The 13,789-nt window shown below is 48.2% G+C and overlaps 2 protein-coding genes across 8 annotated transcripts in view; both read right to left on the bottom strand.

Moving 5' to 3' along the window:
* Positions 1 to 247: 247 nt before the first annotated feature.
* Positions 248 to 6,962, bottom strand: TMEM106A (transmembrane protein 106A). Of its 4 annotated transcripts, none has more exons than XM_055319579.1 (8): positions 6,856 to 6,962; positions 5,369 to 5,592; positions 4,768 to 4,831; positions 3,547 to 3,700; positions 2,900 to 3,040; positions 2,767 to 2,810; positions 2,219 to 2,272; positions 248 to 1,882 (listed from the first exon to the last, which is right to left on the bottom strand). In XM_055319579.1, the coding sequence occupies exons 2-8, from the start codon at positions 5,574 to 5,576 to the stop codon at positions 1,759 to 1,761; spliced, it is 789 nt and encodes a 262-aa protein (XP_055175554.1). In that variant the 5' UTR covers positions 5,577 to 5,592; positions 6,856 to 6,962; the 3' UTR covers positions 248 to 1,758. The 4 variants fall into 4 exon arrangements, with proteins under 4 accessions (XP_055175554.1, XP_055175549.1, XP_055175560.1 ...); XM_055319574.1 differs by lacking the exon at positions 6,856 to 6,962 and adding an exon at positions 6,618 to 6,846; XM_055319585.1 differs by lacking the exon at positions 6,856 to 6,962 and adding an exon at positions 6,427 to 6,846 and having other exon boundaries at positions 248 to 1,295.
* Positions 6,963 to 7,302: 340 nt separating this feature from the next.
* NBR1 (NBR1 autophagy cargo receptor) overlaps positions 7,303 to 13,789 on the bottom strand; it is a 32,268-nt gene continuing 25,781 nt past the window's right edge. For all 4 annotated transcript variants that reach the window (XM_055319572.1, XM_055319550.1, XM_055319566.1 and 1 more), the window contains 4 exons: positions 13,672 to 13,766; positions 12,952 to 13,009; positions 12,006 to 12,114; positions 7,303 to 8,815 (listed from right to left, as the gene is read on the bottom strand). In XM_055319572.1, coding sequence (XP_055175547.1) covers positions 8,642 to 8,815; positions 12,006 to 12,114; positions 12,952 to 13,009; positions 13,672 to 13,766 — 436 coding nt within the window. In that variant the 3' untranslated portion in view covers positions 7,303 to 8,641. The remainder of the gene's footprint in view (positions 8,816 to 12,005; positions 12,115 to 12,951; positions 13,010 to 13,671; positions 13,767 to 13,789) is intronic.

Here is a 13,789-nt window from a genome sequence, read left to right on the forward strand (position 1 = left end):
CTAGGGCCCTTGTGTGGAGTGCTTCCTGAGGGGGCACAGACCAGGAATATTAAAGCCAGGAGGGGGCTTCAGAGATACACAATGAGAAAGGGGAGAGCCTGGGAGCAAGCTCTCAGAAGCAAAAAGAGCTAGACAGGTTAGCAGAGGGGCATAGGGCCTGGGAAAGAGAGCTTGGCACTCACTCGGAAGCTCAGAAACAGGCTGGGAGTGTCATCCAGCTCTCCTCCCACTCACAGGAGACTTTATTTTTTAACATTGTTAAGTATAGTTTATTTTTTTATTTTTATTATTTTTTTAAGTATAGTTTATTGAATACAATAGATATCCTTTACATTTGGCAACCTACACACAGCAGAAACTCCAGCCTGGCCTTTTTGGACTTGGTGCTCCTGCCAGCACCTTCTTGGCTCTACTCACTCCGGCATGAAAGCGGGGACACAGGACAGGACAGCCTCCTTCCTCCTCCTTCCTGTCTGCTCAGCCAGCTAGCCGGGTGCTGTCACCACTGCCTCCTCTCCATCCATCCAAAATGGCACTCAGCTTTCCCCACCACTTAAGTTCATCTCCCAGCCCAAGGAAAACCACAGCCACCTTCAGTTCCTGCTCAGCAATACAACCAACCGCCTCCATCTGGAGCCCAGTGGGACCCTCCATCATCTGGGACTTTGCTTCATCTGAGTGACAGCAGAGAGGAGAGGTTGAGACCAGTCCCTACTCATGTGCAGTTTCATCCTGTCAACACCCGAAGGAAAGCAGACGCCTCTGGGAGCAGAAGATGGGCCCTGGAACTAAGCCAGGGATGCTGTAGAGCCCAGCAGCTTGGCCAAGTCCTGACAGTTCCCCCTCTGCAGGCTATCATGGAGGAGCAGCTGGCACCACCGTTTGACCTACCAGTGTCCACTCACATGGGCTCAGGGTTGAGGGCTCACCACCAGCCAGAAACCTAACTTCAATAAACTTCTTTCCAAATGACTCTGGCTTCATCTCAGTTTTTCCTGTATAGGTGGAGGGTGCCTCCCTGTATAGGAGAGGTGTCTCCTCTCCTCCCTTACTACTTCTGCTTCTGCTGTGACCAGAATAAAATAACTTTGTTGGAGAGAAGCTTTAGCCAGAGAACAGCTCTGTCTTCCTAGGAACTGGAACAGTCTTTGACCAGGGAAGATGCAGAGCCAAAGGGCTTTGCCAATCTTGCTGTCAGGGCACAAGTTACCAGGACAAAAGCAGATCATCACCATCACTTTGTCACAGGACAAAAGCAGGAAGGCACGAGGCAGCACCCATCCCTGGGTGGAGAACTTGAAAAAGATCCATGTTTTAAAAGTGAGATAAAATTAAAGATTTCTCCCCTTCAGGCAAGAAGGGCAGGAAGGCCAGCCCCGGAGGCACTAGGCAACCAAGGTGCTCAGTACACAGAGGGCAGGGACCACTCTGGGAAATCTAAGGCAGCTCTGGATACATATCAGGTCAGACTTTCCTTAAGACAGACCAAGGCAAAAGCCTGGTGCTGGCTGCTAGAAGAACCAGACTTCTTTTCCTGTGGAAATCAGAGGATGTGAATAGCATGCGTGCGTGCATGTGTGTGTCAAGTTAACTTCCACGTAGGACTCCCTGTGCTGAGGGTGTGTGTGGTTGGGGGAGGTATAACAAAGCAGGGCTTTTCCTTTGGCAAAATCACTGTAATTTGTGTAATTCTTCCTTGGGCACTGGGATATACAGCCCAGGCTGGCAGGGGCCTGGAGTTTGGGAACAGTAGACAGGTCATGGTGGGTGAGGGGCCAGCAGCAAGTGGGGCACCGATGAGTTCCCCCGGCAGTCCACATATTCATAACTCTGGAAGACTAGCTGCTCTGAATGGCTCAGGTAGGAACAGGTCAGGGTGCCCCTGGAGAGGAAACAGGCTTTGTTGCTCTGTCTGGGAGGAAGAGGGAAGCTCTGGCCCTGCTCTGCTGTCTGGGGAGGGTGGGCTCCCTCAAACACCCCACGCTCTTCCTTCCACTCCCTACTCTACCAAGGTGCCTGGGACAGCTGTCCCACCTGTGATCCAGACAGCTCTGTGACTTATAAGCAAGGTGGGATCTAGCACAGGGGCTGGACCTGCTACTCCCAAGAGCCCGCAAAGATCAATGGAGTTAGCTTTGAATGACTCCTCCCACAAGGTAGAGGGGAGACTGGGATGAGAAGTGGGAGAGTGGACCCCTGGGCTCGAAGCCCTACTTACTGGATGTGCAAAAGCACATGGTGGACTTTGATTTTCATCCAGGAACAGATTTTGCTGAGAGAGAAAGAACACAGGACCGCGTTTCACACTGAGCAGCCTGGCAGCCTTGCAGGCCCCAGTGTCATCTCCTGGGCTCTTTCCCATCAGGGCCCCCAAATGCCACTCCCACTCTTTCTCCCTCTGCCTAAGGTGAGCATGTCACCCTTGCTGCAATTGCATTTCTCCAAGCCCCACAGGCTTGGCCCAGGTGTGTACTAGCCCCTCCCCCTCAACAGAAAACAAGACATTCATTTTCTCAGGGATTCAGGCTTAAGAGCCTGAGGTCACATATTGTAAGAATTAACCAAATTCTGGCCTGTTTTCATTCCAACCTAAGTCCAAACAGGTGGGGGACCCTGAATTCCTTGCACATTGCAGCCTTGGCCACAAGGGTGGAGGCCAAATGCTGGCTGCAGGGTTTGTTAAGCAGTCAGGAAGTCTAGTAGGGATGAAGACTGGGTTTCCAACCAGGAAAGAGGCTAAGAGAGAAGAGATCAAGGTATACTTACTATGTGTTTTCATCCTTGATCTTGTTGGTCACTGCATAAAATATCTGTCAACCAAATGCGCACAGGGTGAGCCTCAGCCCCAGCCGCCCCTTCCGACCACCACCCATGTTCAAGCACATGGAAAGGGAATCACCTGTTCACTGGCCAAAGGGCTGATGTGGAGGAGGAGGCTGTTGGAGACCTGCCCTACCACAAGGGACAGGTGTAGAACCTCGATGGTCAGCTGAGTCACAGTGATGGGGTAGTAGTTGCTATTGGAGATGTTTAAGATATTCTGAGGAGGAAGACAAGGGAAAGGGAAGTGGGAAGGATCGCCATCCTTGAAAAGAAGTCAAGTAGCTTCCCAAACGCCTGCCTCCCCCCGACCCCTGCCCCGGCCTGACTGAGCCCCACTCCCACTGTGGGTCTCAGCTGCTGAAGCCCAGTGCCAGGAGTCCCTTGGAGGAGACAATAAGCTGGCACAGGATCCAGTCTCATCCTGTGAGGCACCTCTGTTCAGTTTTGCCCACCCAGGGAGTCTCAGACCTGCCCTGCCTCCCACACCTGTGTTTTCTCTCCCCCTACACCCCCGATTCTGACCCTTCATTGTGTACCGTCCTCATCCTGCATAATCTGTTACGTGGCCCGTGGTGTCTCCTTGCTTCTCCCCAGGCTTTTACACCCTCCCCAGGTGCCATAAGATCTCTGGCTACCTATGTCCAGGACTGCAACACCGGACAAGGGCAAAGAGGAGTTGCCGGCAAGGCAGCATGGAGCTCAGGGGTGTGGGCATCCACCCACCGTTATGTTGAGGTGGATATCAGTATCGTCAAAGGCCACTGTGGAGGAGTTGAGGCCTGCAGGCTGCACGGCGATGGACCGGGGGAACAGGAAAAAGACGATGAGGGAGGAGGTCACAAGGCAGATGAGCACTGCCAGGAACACGAAGAGCTTCCTGTGGGAAAGCAGGCCCCGGGGTCGAGCAGTGCAGATGTCTGAGTACCACGGAAATGTGGGCAGAGACGGACACTCCAGTCCCTACACAAGGCTCTCCCCTGCGCAAGCCCCTTGTGACTGCACATTTACTTCCCCAGATGTGGAGGACCAGCCCAGGTTCAGACGCAGCTCAGGACTGAGGCAAGCAGCCTGGCTTCCATCCCCACCTCTCTTTACCCACTGGACCAGTTCTCTGAGCAACCCACTTAACCTCTTTAGGCCTCAGTTTCCTTGTCTGTAAAATGGAGAGAACTGGACCTACCTCACAGAATGTGTTATGGGCTAATGCAAGAAAAAGCACTAAAGCCAGCTTCTGGGCACATAACAAAAGCTCAACAAATGCCAGCTATTATCACTGGAAGACATGTCCACATGAACTTGAGAGTTCTGAATTTTAAAATTAATACTCAGAACAGGACATCGTCTGTCCTTCTAATTCAAAACTGGAATCTGCATTAAGGTGAGGTAGCACCTTGTTAGTATCTTATGCGGGGCACTGGCAGTTTCAGATGCTGGTGCAGTGGTCAGGGAGGGCAGGGTGGTGGCACAAACAGGGTCATGACCTGCCCCTCCTCCAGTGAAACCCCAGGGCTGCCTTTGAGGTTCTGAAGTATCTCAGAAGAGGGAGCAGCTGGTTTTCCATCTCAACTGGGAAGAGAACAGGCAGGTCTGAACTGCCACAACAGAGAGAAGCTCGCAGGAAAAATAACTTCCCCAAATGAACTACAGCCAAGGCCACTCCCTCCCTCCTGAAAGTACTTGCAGAGCCAAGGGATCCTCTCTGTTTTCACAAGGGAGCCACGCTTCTTGGAAGCACCAAAGCTCAGGAGGACACCCAAGTGCCCTCAAGTGGCATCTGCTATGCCCCAAACTTCTTAAACCAGAAAAAACCCCGGAAATGGAGCTAGTATATCCGAACTCAGGGAGGCTTCCAATGGAGAAGAATTGGGAATGGGGGTGGGGAGGCAGAAAGGGAGAGACAATGAGTACAGCCCCTGTGGAGCTCAGGTGAAAAGAAGGGCTTACGTGTGCCTGGGCTTCAGCCTCTGGTCCCCATAGGGGATGAGAGCCACTAGTTGCTTCTCTAGCTCTGTAGAGAGAAAGAAGGTGAGAGGGCCAAGAAGTAAGTATGCATGAGGACTGTTTGCTGTGCCAGCTATCCAGAAGGACCCCTTCACTCCACAGAGTCAGAAGCGTGCCACCTCTGCCCCAGGGCAGGACTGGGGACCTTGGACAGAGATGGCAACTCCACTCTGTCAGCTCTAAGATAGAGGTGAGATTTTTCATTAACAGGTGTGAATTTCCGGAATGCACCAGCAAATGAGACTTTGGAGAGGTCATTTGTAACTTCCTGAATCCTAAGACCCAGGGTCTGTAAGGGAGCAGGGAGGCTGGAGACCCCCTGGGCTGGGAAGAACAACTAGGGCAGGAGGGGCAGCAGGGGGCAGGTGTCTCTGCAGCGAGGGCAGATTAAAAGTTAACATTTTGCTGGCCGGCCTGGAGGGGGGGGAGGACCCAGAACTGGGAGACCCAACCCCATTCAAGGAGGCTCAGACGGGCCTGACCAGCTGGCTGCTAAGAGCTTTTTCTGGATTCCAGGCTATCTCTAAAGCCTTGGGCCACTCACCTTGAGGGATCTCCCCGCTGCCCTGGCAGGTAGGACAAGTCACAAAGCTGGCACTGGCAGCCCCTTCACAAGGCACGGGAAAACAAAAAGACTTGCTGCTTCGGGTGCTGGAGTAGCAGGCAGCCTTGCTGCCAGTGGCTGGGCTTCGGGGCAGGATGGACTTGTTCTCCTCCCGAGAGCCCAAGTGGGAGAATGTCTCACCCATCATACAGGGGGAGTTTTCGCTAATGAGAAAAGAACAGAATTCGGTGCTAAGCTTGTTAGCATAGACACCGGATGTTACTTTGGTTTGGGGTTCTCAAGATTGGCAAGGAGTGCCACCCCAATTTCAGCAAGCTCCCACCCAAGGAAGCTAGGATACGAAAAACTGAGCAGTTATATGGGACTCTGGGATCAGAAATCTCAGCATGTTTTTCATTACTGCAGGGGAGCTCAAACTGCCTGCAAGAGGGAAGAGAAAAGAAAAGCAGAAGTTATTTCACTAGAAGGGACTTCCAGAAGTGAATGGCAGAACACTTGTTTTTGTTCTGGGAAAGTTGCTGAGCTGTCACTTGCTTCAAGGGAAGGAAGTGGATAGGGCTGGCGCGCGGTGGGGGAGGCAGCAGTCCAGAGTCTCTTCACCCTCTGCAACAAGAGGACTCTGAAGAGGTGTCTAGGACACCCAAGCAGAAATGCCTGCGATCTCCCAGCCTGGGAGTGGAAGGAAAGCTTCCATTCCTGGGCCTCTGGGCAGGTGCTGGCTTAATAAGGAAGCAGGGATTCTTTGAAACAGGGGAAAGGCAGCTAGGCTGGCCACAGGTGTGCCTAAAAACCTTAAAATAGCCCTGAAAGAGAGCAGAGAAACCTCTTTCATTCTGCTTTCTGTGGGGTAGGAAAGAATGCTTGGGGAAGGATGGGAGCAATGGTCAGGGTCTATTCTTCATTAAGGAATGGTAAAGGCTTAAAAAAAAAAAAAATCCAGATTCTTCTTCAAAGGCTCAGGAGTGGTGGCAGAATGAGTAGGCGAGCCCAAAGTGAGCCTTACTCAGACCTTACTGGGTCAAAATGAAGAGTCTCACCTGATTCAGGTCTGGGATCCAGGGCACTGGTCAGCCAAGAGTGAGCTTTCTGAAATGTCTTTGGGGAGAAGGGCTTGTTGGGCAGGGCCAACAAAGGGCCATGGACTGGGGCTGGCCAGGCTACTGGCCCCCTTCAGCAGAGTCCTGGGGGGAACGAATACACAGCTTTGGAGAGAATGGGGAGCAGCTACCTCGGCCTCCCCAGAAGGCTAAGCTGCTTCCAGCCCTTACTCCTGGGCTCGGCCAGGGTCCCGAGTGGAGGAGCAGCCACAGAAGCTCGATTTCACTGAAGAATTTCACCTCCAGGCAACCCGAGGCCGTTGGTGGAGCCTGTTAACCCGCGAATGCCTGCGTAAGACTAGGAGGCAATGAAGGTCCCTCGACCCTTGCCTCCCAAAGGGAAAGAAAGGAAGATCTGAGAAGCCTTACCCCACCCCCGGGCGGTCAGCAGGACGGATACCGCTGCAAGCAGAATCGAAAGTGCGGGAGGCAAGGGGCTCGCCCCAAGCTTTGACTCAGTCTAGGGAGGCTCCGCCCCAGCTTCTCCGGACCCGCCCCCTCCCGTTAGATTGGCCGGAGAAGAGCTCATCTCTTCGAAGACCGCCCGGGTTTCGGACGCCACTTTCGCAAGCACCAGCCAGTCCAGGTAGGACTTTCGAAGAACCTTTATTTCACCATTCTCGAAGCGGCTAGGTACAAGTACAACCGGACGGACGACTGGACCTTAGGGTCCTCCTGGACCCCTACAATACGACTCAGGAGGTCAGAGCAGGTCCCGCCCGAAATCAACCCAATTAATTACACACACCCTGCCGTTCAGCCTCTACCCAGAAGCCCGGATAAAAACGTTTTAAATAAATGAACAGCCTGGTTGGCTTGCAGTCTGAATCTTGGTTTATTTAATAGCGATCAAGAAGTATACTGTAAATAAACATCATGATGACTAATGATTAATTAACATCACCATTCATTATAAATACCAACCAGGTTAAATAATACTAGTTTACTATCCTTCCCCTTCTGGATGAGGGTTGAGTCTTCTTTTTCTGCAAGTCACTTTCATGGATAGTAGTAGCTTTTAGTGTTTTTTGTTACCTTTCCTTTACCCATTATACCCAAGACTCCTTTCTGTAAACAGAATGAGGACCTGGGCCCCTGGCAACAAGCTTTCTCATTCGTTTTGGGGTTAACCCAAACCTTTTTCAGAGTCTGTTCCCATCCTAGTCTTGCAAAACAGCCTCCTCCTGTTCTAGACTAAGGCTAGATACCTTTGAGCAGATTTCAGACATTCAAAAAGTCATCAGCATTTCCTGTGCCTCACACACATTTGCCCACCCCTGAACTAACTTTACTAGATTAAGAGCCTTTCACTTTTCTTCTTTCAACTGTAACATCTGCCCTGACATTAAGAAAAAAGGTAACTGTTACATTTCTTTTCCTTTTAATAGTTTTCCCCTTCTCTATAGGATTAGCAAAATATTTCACACTACCTACTTAAATTTGTTCCCTTAAACAAAAAAAAAAATGTATGCAATATTACTACAGTAAACACTGCTCAATAGGTGCTGGTGGGTTAACTGAGCACACTCCCTCCTCCTCTCACTGAAGTGCAGAGACCCAGAAAGTGGATCTTCTTGAATGTACCAGTGGGGTCTTTAGAAAACAGTGCTGATTTACTATGTCTTACAGGGAAATGACTTGTCCTTGAGCAAGGAAGATTAACAAGACGGGGCTCTGGGTGTCATTTCAATACCACATAGGTATGAGGCTTGGGGTAGGCTAGAAAAATTGTAAGAATTCTTGAAAACAACTTCCAAGGTTAATTTCTTTTGAAAACTGACAACAGATATCCCCATAGAAACATCCACATTTAACCAAAGAAAAATACTTAACTTTGATACAAGCAGAAAGAAAAATGGTTCTATAGGAAGTTCAAGTCAATGCTCTTCAATGCACTAAAATGGAGATAGGAGCTTTGTCCAAATCAACTGAAAAAGTTTTCCTACAATTCATCCAATGTCTCTGTTTTGGTTCTGGTCTTTGATTTGCTCCAGAAAATACTGTAATGCAGGTACTGTCTTGGTAATTCGATAATGGGTTCTATATAGATTCATCAGATTAAAAAAATCATCCAGGGCTTCTCCCCTACGCCCCCAGGACAGAATAAAGATCATCTCTGAGCAGCAGGCAAAGTGATTTAATACAAGGCCACTCCTCAGTAGCGGTGGCTGTACCAGTCATTGTTGTTGACCTGAAGCAGTTCTGTCACAACCTGTAAGATGTTATAATTGTGCTTCTTCAGCAGCCTGAGGTTCAGCTGCCTGTCACAGAATCCCATTTCGAAGAGATGGGCCATCAGAGCTGCTGTCTGATCTTCAGAAACTATTGGCTGTATAGAGTCAAGAAAAGCAGAACATTTTCTGAATCATTTATGTGCCTCGTAAATTGTTATCTTGCAAATCATACAAATCTTTCCAGATCTATTTATTAGGGAATTCAAAGCAAGGGTATGGATGGCACTCCTGTCCACCTGACACTACTGGGCCCGTGAGGGAGGACTGGGAATGCCCAGCTCTGGATTCTGTAGGTTTATATCCGAAACCGGGCAACTAATGAACTGTCTTCAGAACTAGGAGGAGGAGGAAGCTCCAGAGGGGGCATTTGGAAGGAGGCATTCTTTGGCCTAATGAAGGAAAAGATACAAACAAGCACTGGAAACTCTGTGAAGATAAAGTTAACTGTGTGGACGGGGCCAGTGTAGGCAGGAGCAGAGACTGTTACTAGGAGAGTGTGGTCAGCTATGCAAAGGAGCTGAACAAGAAACTGCTTGGGAAATGACATCTTGGGTGACCTTCTTGGCATTTTTTCCCCTTTTTTCTTTGTAAAGAACAGAAATAATCTTCCAAAGAGGGAGCTAACAGTCCTTTACCTCCCTCTTTGGGCCAAGCCCTAGAGTGGACACATAACCTTCCCAAATCCTAACACTTTGGTTTATCTTTTTTTTTGTTTGTTTGTTTTAAATTAACATATAGTATATGAGTTTCAGGGGTAGAGTTCAGTGATTCATCAGTTGCATACACCTAGTGCTCATTCCATCACATGTCGTCCTCCTTAAGGCTCATCACCCAGTTACCCCTCATCCAACCACCTCCCCTCCAGTAACTCTCAGTGTGTTTCCTAGAGGTTAAGAGTCTCTTATGGTTTGTTTCCCTCTCATTTGTTTTCCTTTCCTTCCCCTATTTCATCTGTTTTGTTTCTTAAATCCTATAGATGAGTGAAATCCTATGGTATTTGTCTTTTTATGATTTATTTCGCTCAGCATAATATCCTCTAGTCCCACCCATGTTGTTACAAATGGCAAGATTTCATTCTTGGATTACACTAACTCTTACCATTTACTTCCCAACTGTGTTGATCATCAATTAATTTTTTTTTTTAAGATTTTATTTATTTATTCATGAGAGACACAGAGAGAGAGGCAGAGACACAGGCAGAGGGAGAAGCAGGCTCCATGCAGGGAGCCTGATGTGGGACTCGATCCTGGGTCTCCAGGATCATGCCCTGGGCCGAAGGCAGGCGCTAAACCGCTGAGCCACCTGGGCTGCCCTCAATTAATTCTCTTATGTAGGAAAATGGAATATAAATTATTAAATGGAAAATAAATTATGTAGGAAAATTGAATATAAATATAAAATACCTCCTGTTTGGCAGGCTAGTTGAGAGGATTAGGACAAGAGTGTGTACATGTGTCGAGCACAATCTCTGGCATTTCTCTCTATACCCAACTCCACTGTTCCTCTCTTACTCTCATTTCAGAATATATTATCCATCCTTTCCAGGATAATCCTACCACAAGTCCATTGCTTGCTATCTCATGATCTCTCACTATCTCAGAAATCTCTTTCTGTGAATTATCCTCTCTTACCTTGACCATTAACTCATTCCCTGTGTGCTCCAGCAACTTGACAGTGAGGCATACTTGCACTCCCCAAGTCCTCCTCACTTGCTCTCTTTCTCTGGGGGTGTTGGCACCTCCTTCTCATTCAAGCTCCCTTCCCTGGCTCCAGAATATCCTCCTATGTCTCAGGTTCCCGGACAAGGCCCTTCTTCTTTCCTGGATCTTTCAAGGCTGTTTTTTGCTTTAGACCTCATCTTCCCAGAAACTCTTACCCAATCACATGGCTTCTACTAGAACCTGTATACACATGACCTGACCTCTTCCAGGCCAAACCTTTCCTCTGTGAGCCACAGGCACATGCCCAGCTGCACTCTAGGTAATTTTACCTGGATATGCCTCAAATTCCACACCATCCAAATGGACCTAATTTTCTTCTTCTCCTGCCCAAATAGATCCTTCTTCCTGTACATCTTTCTTAATGGATGGTACTATCCACTGTCCAAAGCCGGAAACTTGGGATTCCTCCTTGACTTCTTTCCAGCCTCTTAATCCTGGTCTTCAAGATCTGCTACTTCTCTTTCTCTTCTACCCTTTTCTTCCATCTACACATGGATTCTCAAATGGATTTCCTTAGGGCTCCCCTCAACCTTCGCACTGTAGTGGAGTTATCTTACTGGGTACGAATCTAATGTTAATTATTTTCCTATAGCCCATTCACTGTCCCTTCCCACTAGCCTTAAAATAATATCCGAACCACTTAACACAGCACCCCACCTACATAAATTGAGTTTTTTCCTTCTTCTCAGCCCAAATTCACCTTTAAAAAAATTATTTATTTATTCATTCATTCATTCATTCATTCATGAGAGGCACACTCAGAGAGAGAGACAGAGACATAGGCAGAGGGAGAAGCAGGCTCCCTGCAAGAAGCCCGATGCAGGACTCGATCCTGGGACTCCAGGATTACACCCTGGGCCAAAGGAAGACGCTAAACTGTTGAGCCACCCAGGCGTCCCTCAAATTCACCTTCAAGCTGACATTTCCAACTCTTTTTACTGGCCAGTCTCTGTCACAATGCTCTTTCTATTCCTCTTTCCTGACACATACTCATTTTGTCCTTTTTTTTCTTTTTTTTTAAAGAGATTTTATTTATTTATTCACGAGAGACACATAGACACAGGCAGAGGGAGAAGCAGGCTCCATCCAGGGAGCTTGACATGGGACTCGATCCTTGGTCTCCAGGATCACGAACTGGGCTGAAAGTGGTGCTAAACCGCTGAGCCACCCGAGCTGCCCTCATTTTGTCCTTAAGGACTCAATTCAGGCATCATCCTACCAGGAAGCCTTCTCTGGCCCATGCAGAGGCCCACAGAGAGGTGTTTCATGGGAGAACACTGGCGCAGGACCTTACATGGTACTGTTTATCACGTTTGTGTCGCACAGTCTTTGGGCAGGGACTGGTGTCTTTTTCACCTTGTAGCACTGGTACTTGGAAGAGCCCCCCACACATAATAGGTCTTCTACAAACATTAGGTCTTTTTCCTTTCCTCACTTAAATAACTTGGCTAAAGTTCTACAGCTAAAAAGTGGCAGAATGCTATACTACTCTCCAACCCAGACAGGGAGCATCATTGTCACTGGTGACGTGGCTTTGGTAAAGGAAAAGAAAACATACACTGACCTGGGCAGTGACTGGTGGCCCAGCAAACAAGGCCTTATACGCAGAAGCAGCAACAGATAAAGCCCCCTTCACCAGTCCTCCAGCAATGCTGCTCCCATGGTGGTGGTGCCTGGGGAGGAAAACCACATTATTTCCCTAAAAACCACAAGCCATTATCTTCCTACAAGATAATCTGGGCTCTAATCCTTGAAAGAAAATGGATTTCCCTGGGGTGTGACCCCAGGAGAATGTGACCGTTTTTCTATTAGTTTTACAGCTACAAACCTTGGTTAGATGTGGAGCTCAGCTCTACTGCTGCAAAATAAGGGCATACAGAAAACACATCCCCTCTGGTGAGTATACCAGCTTTCTGTCCCAGCTGAAAACTATGTGGTCAAGGGCACAGAGGGGGTATTTAGCAGTCTGCTCAGTTAACCATCTTAGAGGTATACCCCAAAGGAAATGTGATTTTCTGGGCACTGTAGCGAGGGAGGAGTCCATCTTACCAGTGATCTGAGATGACTGGGAGCAGTGAGGCAGGTGTGCCTAAGAAACCGTTACTAAGATGCACAATGGGCTTGACCTTCTTGCCTTCTCTTTTGGTACTAAGGTGAGCTGAATTTGAGAACACTGGTCTGGAATACGGAAACTTTTTCTTTCCCCAAAGATTCTATTTTTTTTTAAGTAATCTCTACACCCAATGTGGGGCTCAAACTCATAACCCAAGATCGAGTTACATGCTCTACAGACTGAGCCAGCCAGGTATCCTGGAATGTGAACACTCTTAAATATAACTGTAGCCCTCTGTTCAGTGGTGCTCACAAGCATCAGAAGAAATAAGAACAAGAAGGAATGATGGCTCTCCTTTGCCCTCTGGAGGTGGCACATGCTTTGAGAAGCTTATTTAAGCAGAAGCAGTATTAGGATATCCACCTGCTTCTGAAGAGGCTGCACAAGGTCCAGTTACCTTGAGTGGTCATAGCTCTTCTGTCTGCTGTTTACAAGTCCTGATGAGCCTCTGGGCTCTAAAAGCAAAAGAGCTATTGGTTAGAAGCAGCATCCACAAGTGCCTACTGTTTCTCACTCAGAGTGAGTCTAGTTTTGAGAGGCAAGCAGCAATCTGATCACAGCACTTAGTCTTTTTTTTGGGGGGTCGGATTTCGCAAGTGGTTTTAAGTGATAAGAAAGAACTATCCAGAATGCGATGCAAGGTGACTATTTATTGAGCCAGAAAAACTCGGTCTATAATCTTATCAACCCATTTATTAGTTTCAAAATACTTTTGGGGTTTTGTTTTTGTGATTAAGAGTGGGAAGTGACTTTGAAGGTTTACTAACAACTTCAAGGTGCTATTCTCCTTAATTTGGAGATAAGAAAACACCCCGTGGGTTTTATGACTGTGCTGAACTGCTTCAAGGTCACACAGTGAGGAAAGGTGGAGCTGGGCCTGAAACCTAGACTAGTCTAGCACCACAGTCTGTATTCTTTCCACTGTAGCACAATGCCCACCTCTGTGAGGTCTCATTTAATAAATATTAAGCTGGAGAACAGAAAAGGAGGGAGGGCCACAGAAAAAAGGGCAAGTTTCTGAATAATGCCAAGAATCACAAAGACACAATGCCTATTTATGCCTGGTGTCATCAGACACAAGCACAGAAAAAGACATCAAGTGCAGGCTGGTCATTACCTCCTCTGATCTGATCAGGGACTGAAGAAACTTCTGGTATGATAACTGGTAAATCCACTCCCGGGGAACCATCAGGCTGTGCACAAGGAGGGCTCCTTTCAGAAAGACACAATATTGA

Source organism: Nyctereutes procyonoides, unplaced genomic scaffold (assembly GCF_905146905.1).
Source record: "Nyctereutes procyonoides isolate TBG_1078 unplaced genomic scaffold, NYPRO_anot_genome, whole genome shotgun sequence".
NCBI classification, from domain to species: domain Eukaryota; kingdom Metazoa; phylum Chordata; class Mammalia; order Carnivora; family Canidae; genus Nyctereutes; species Nyctereutes procyonoides.

Excerpts from the sequence above, each read along its gene's own strand:
- TMEM106A (XM_055319579.1), bottom strand. The coding sequence starts at position 5,576 with ATGATGGGTGAGACATTCTCCCACTTGGGCTCTCGGGAGGAGAACAAG. Across the intron at positions 4,832-5,368 it reads CAGCGGGGAGATCCCTCAAG|AGCTAGAGAAGCAACTAGTG; the intron begins GTGAGTGGCCCA and ends TTCTCTCTACAG. Across the intron at positions 1,883-2,218 it reads CATGTGCTTTTGCACATCCA|GGGCACCCTGACCTGTTCCT; the intron begins GTAAGTAGGGCT and ends TTTCCTCTCCAG.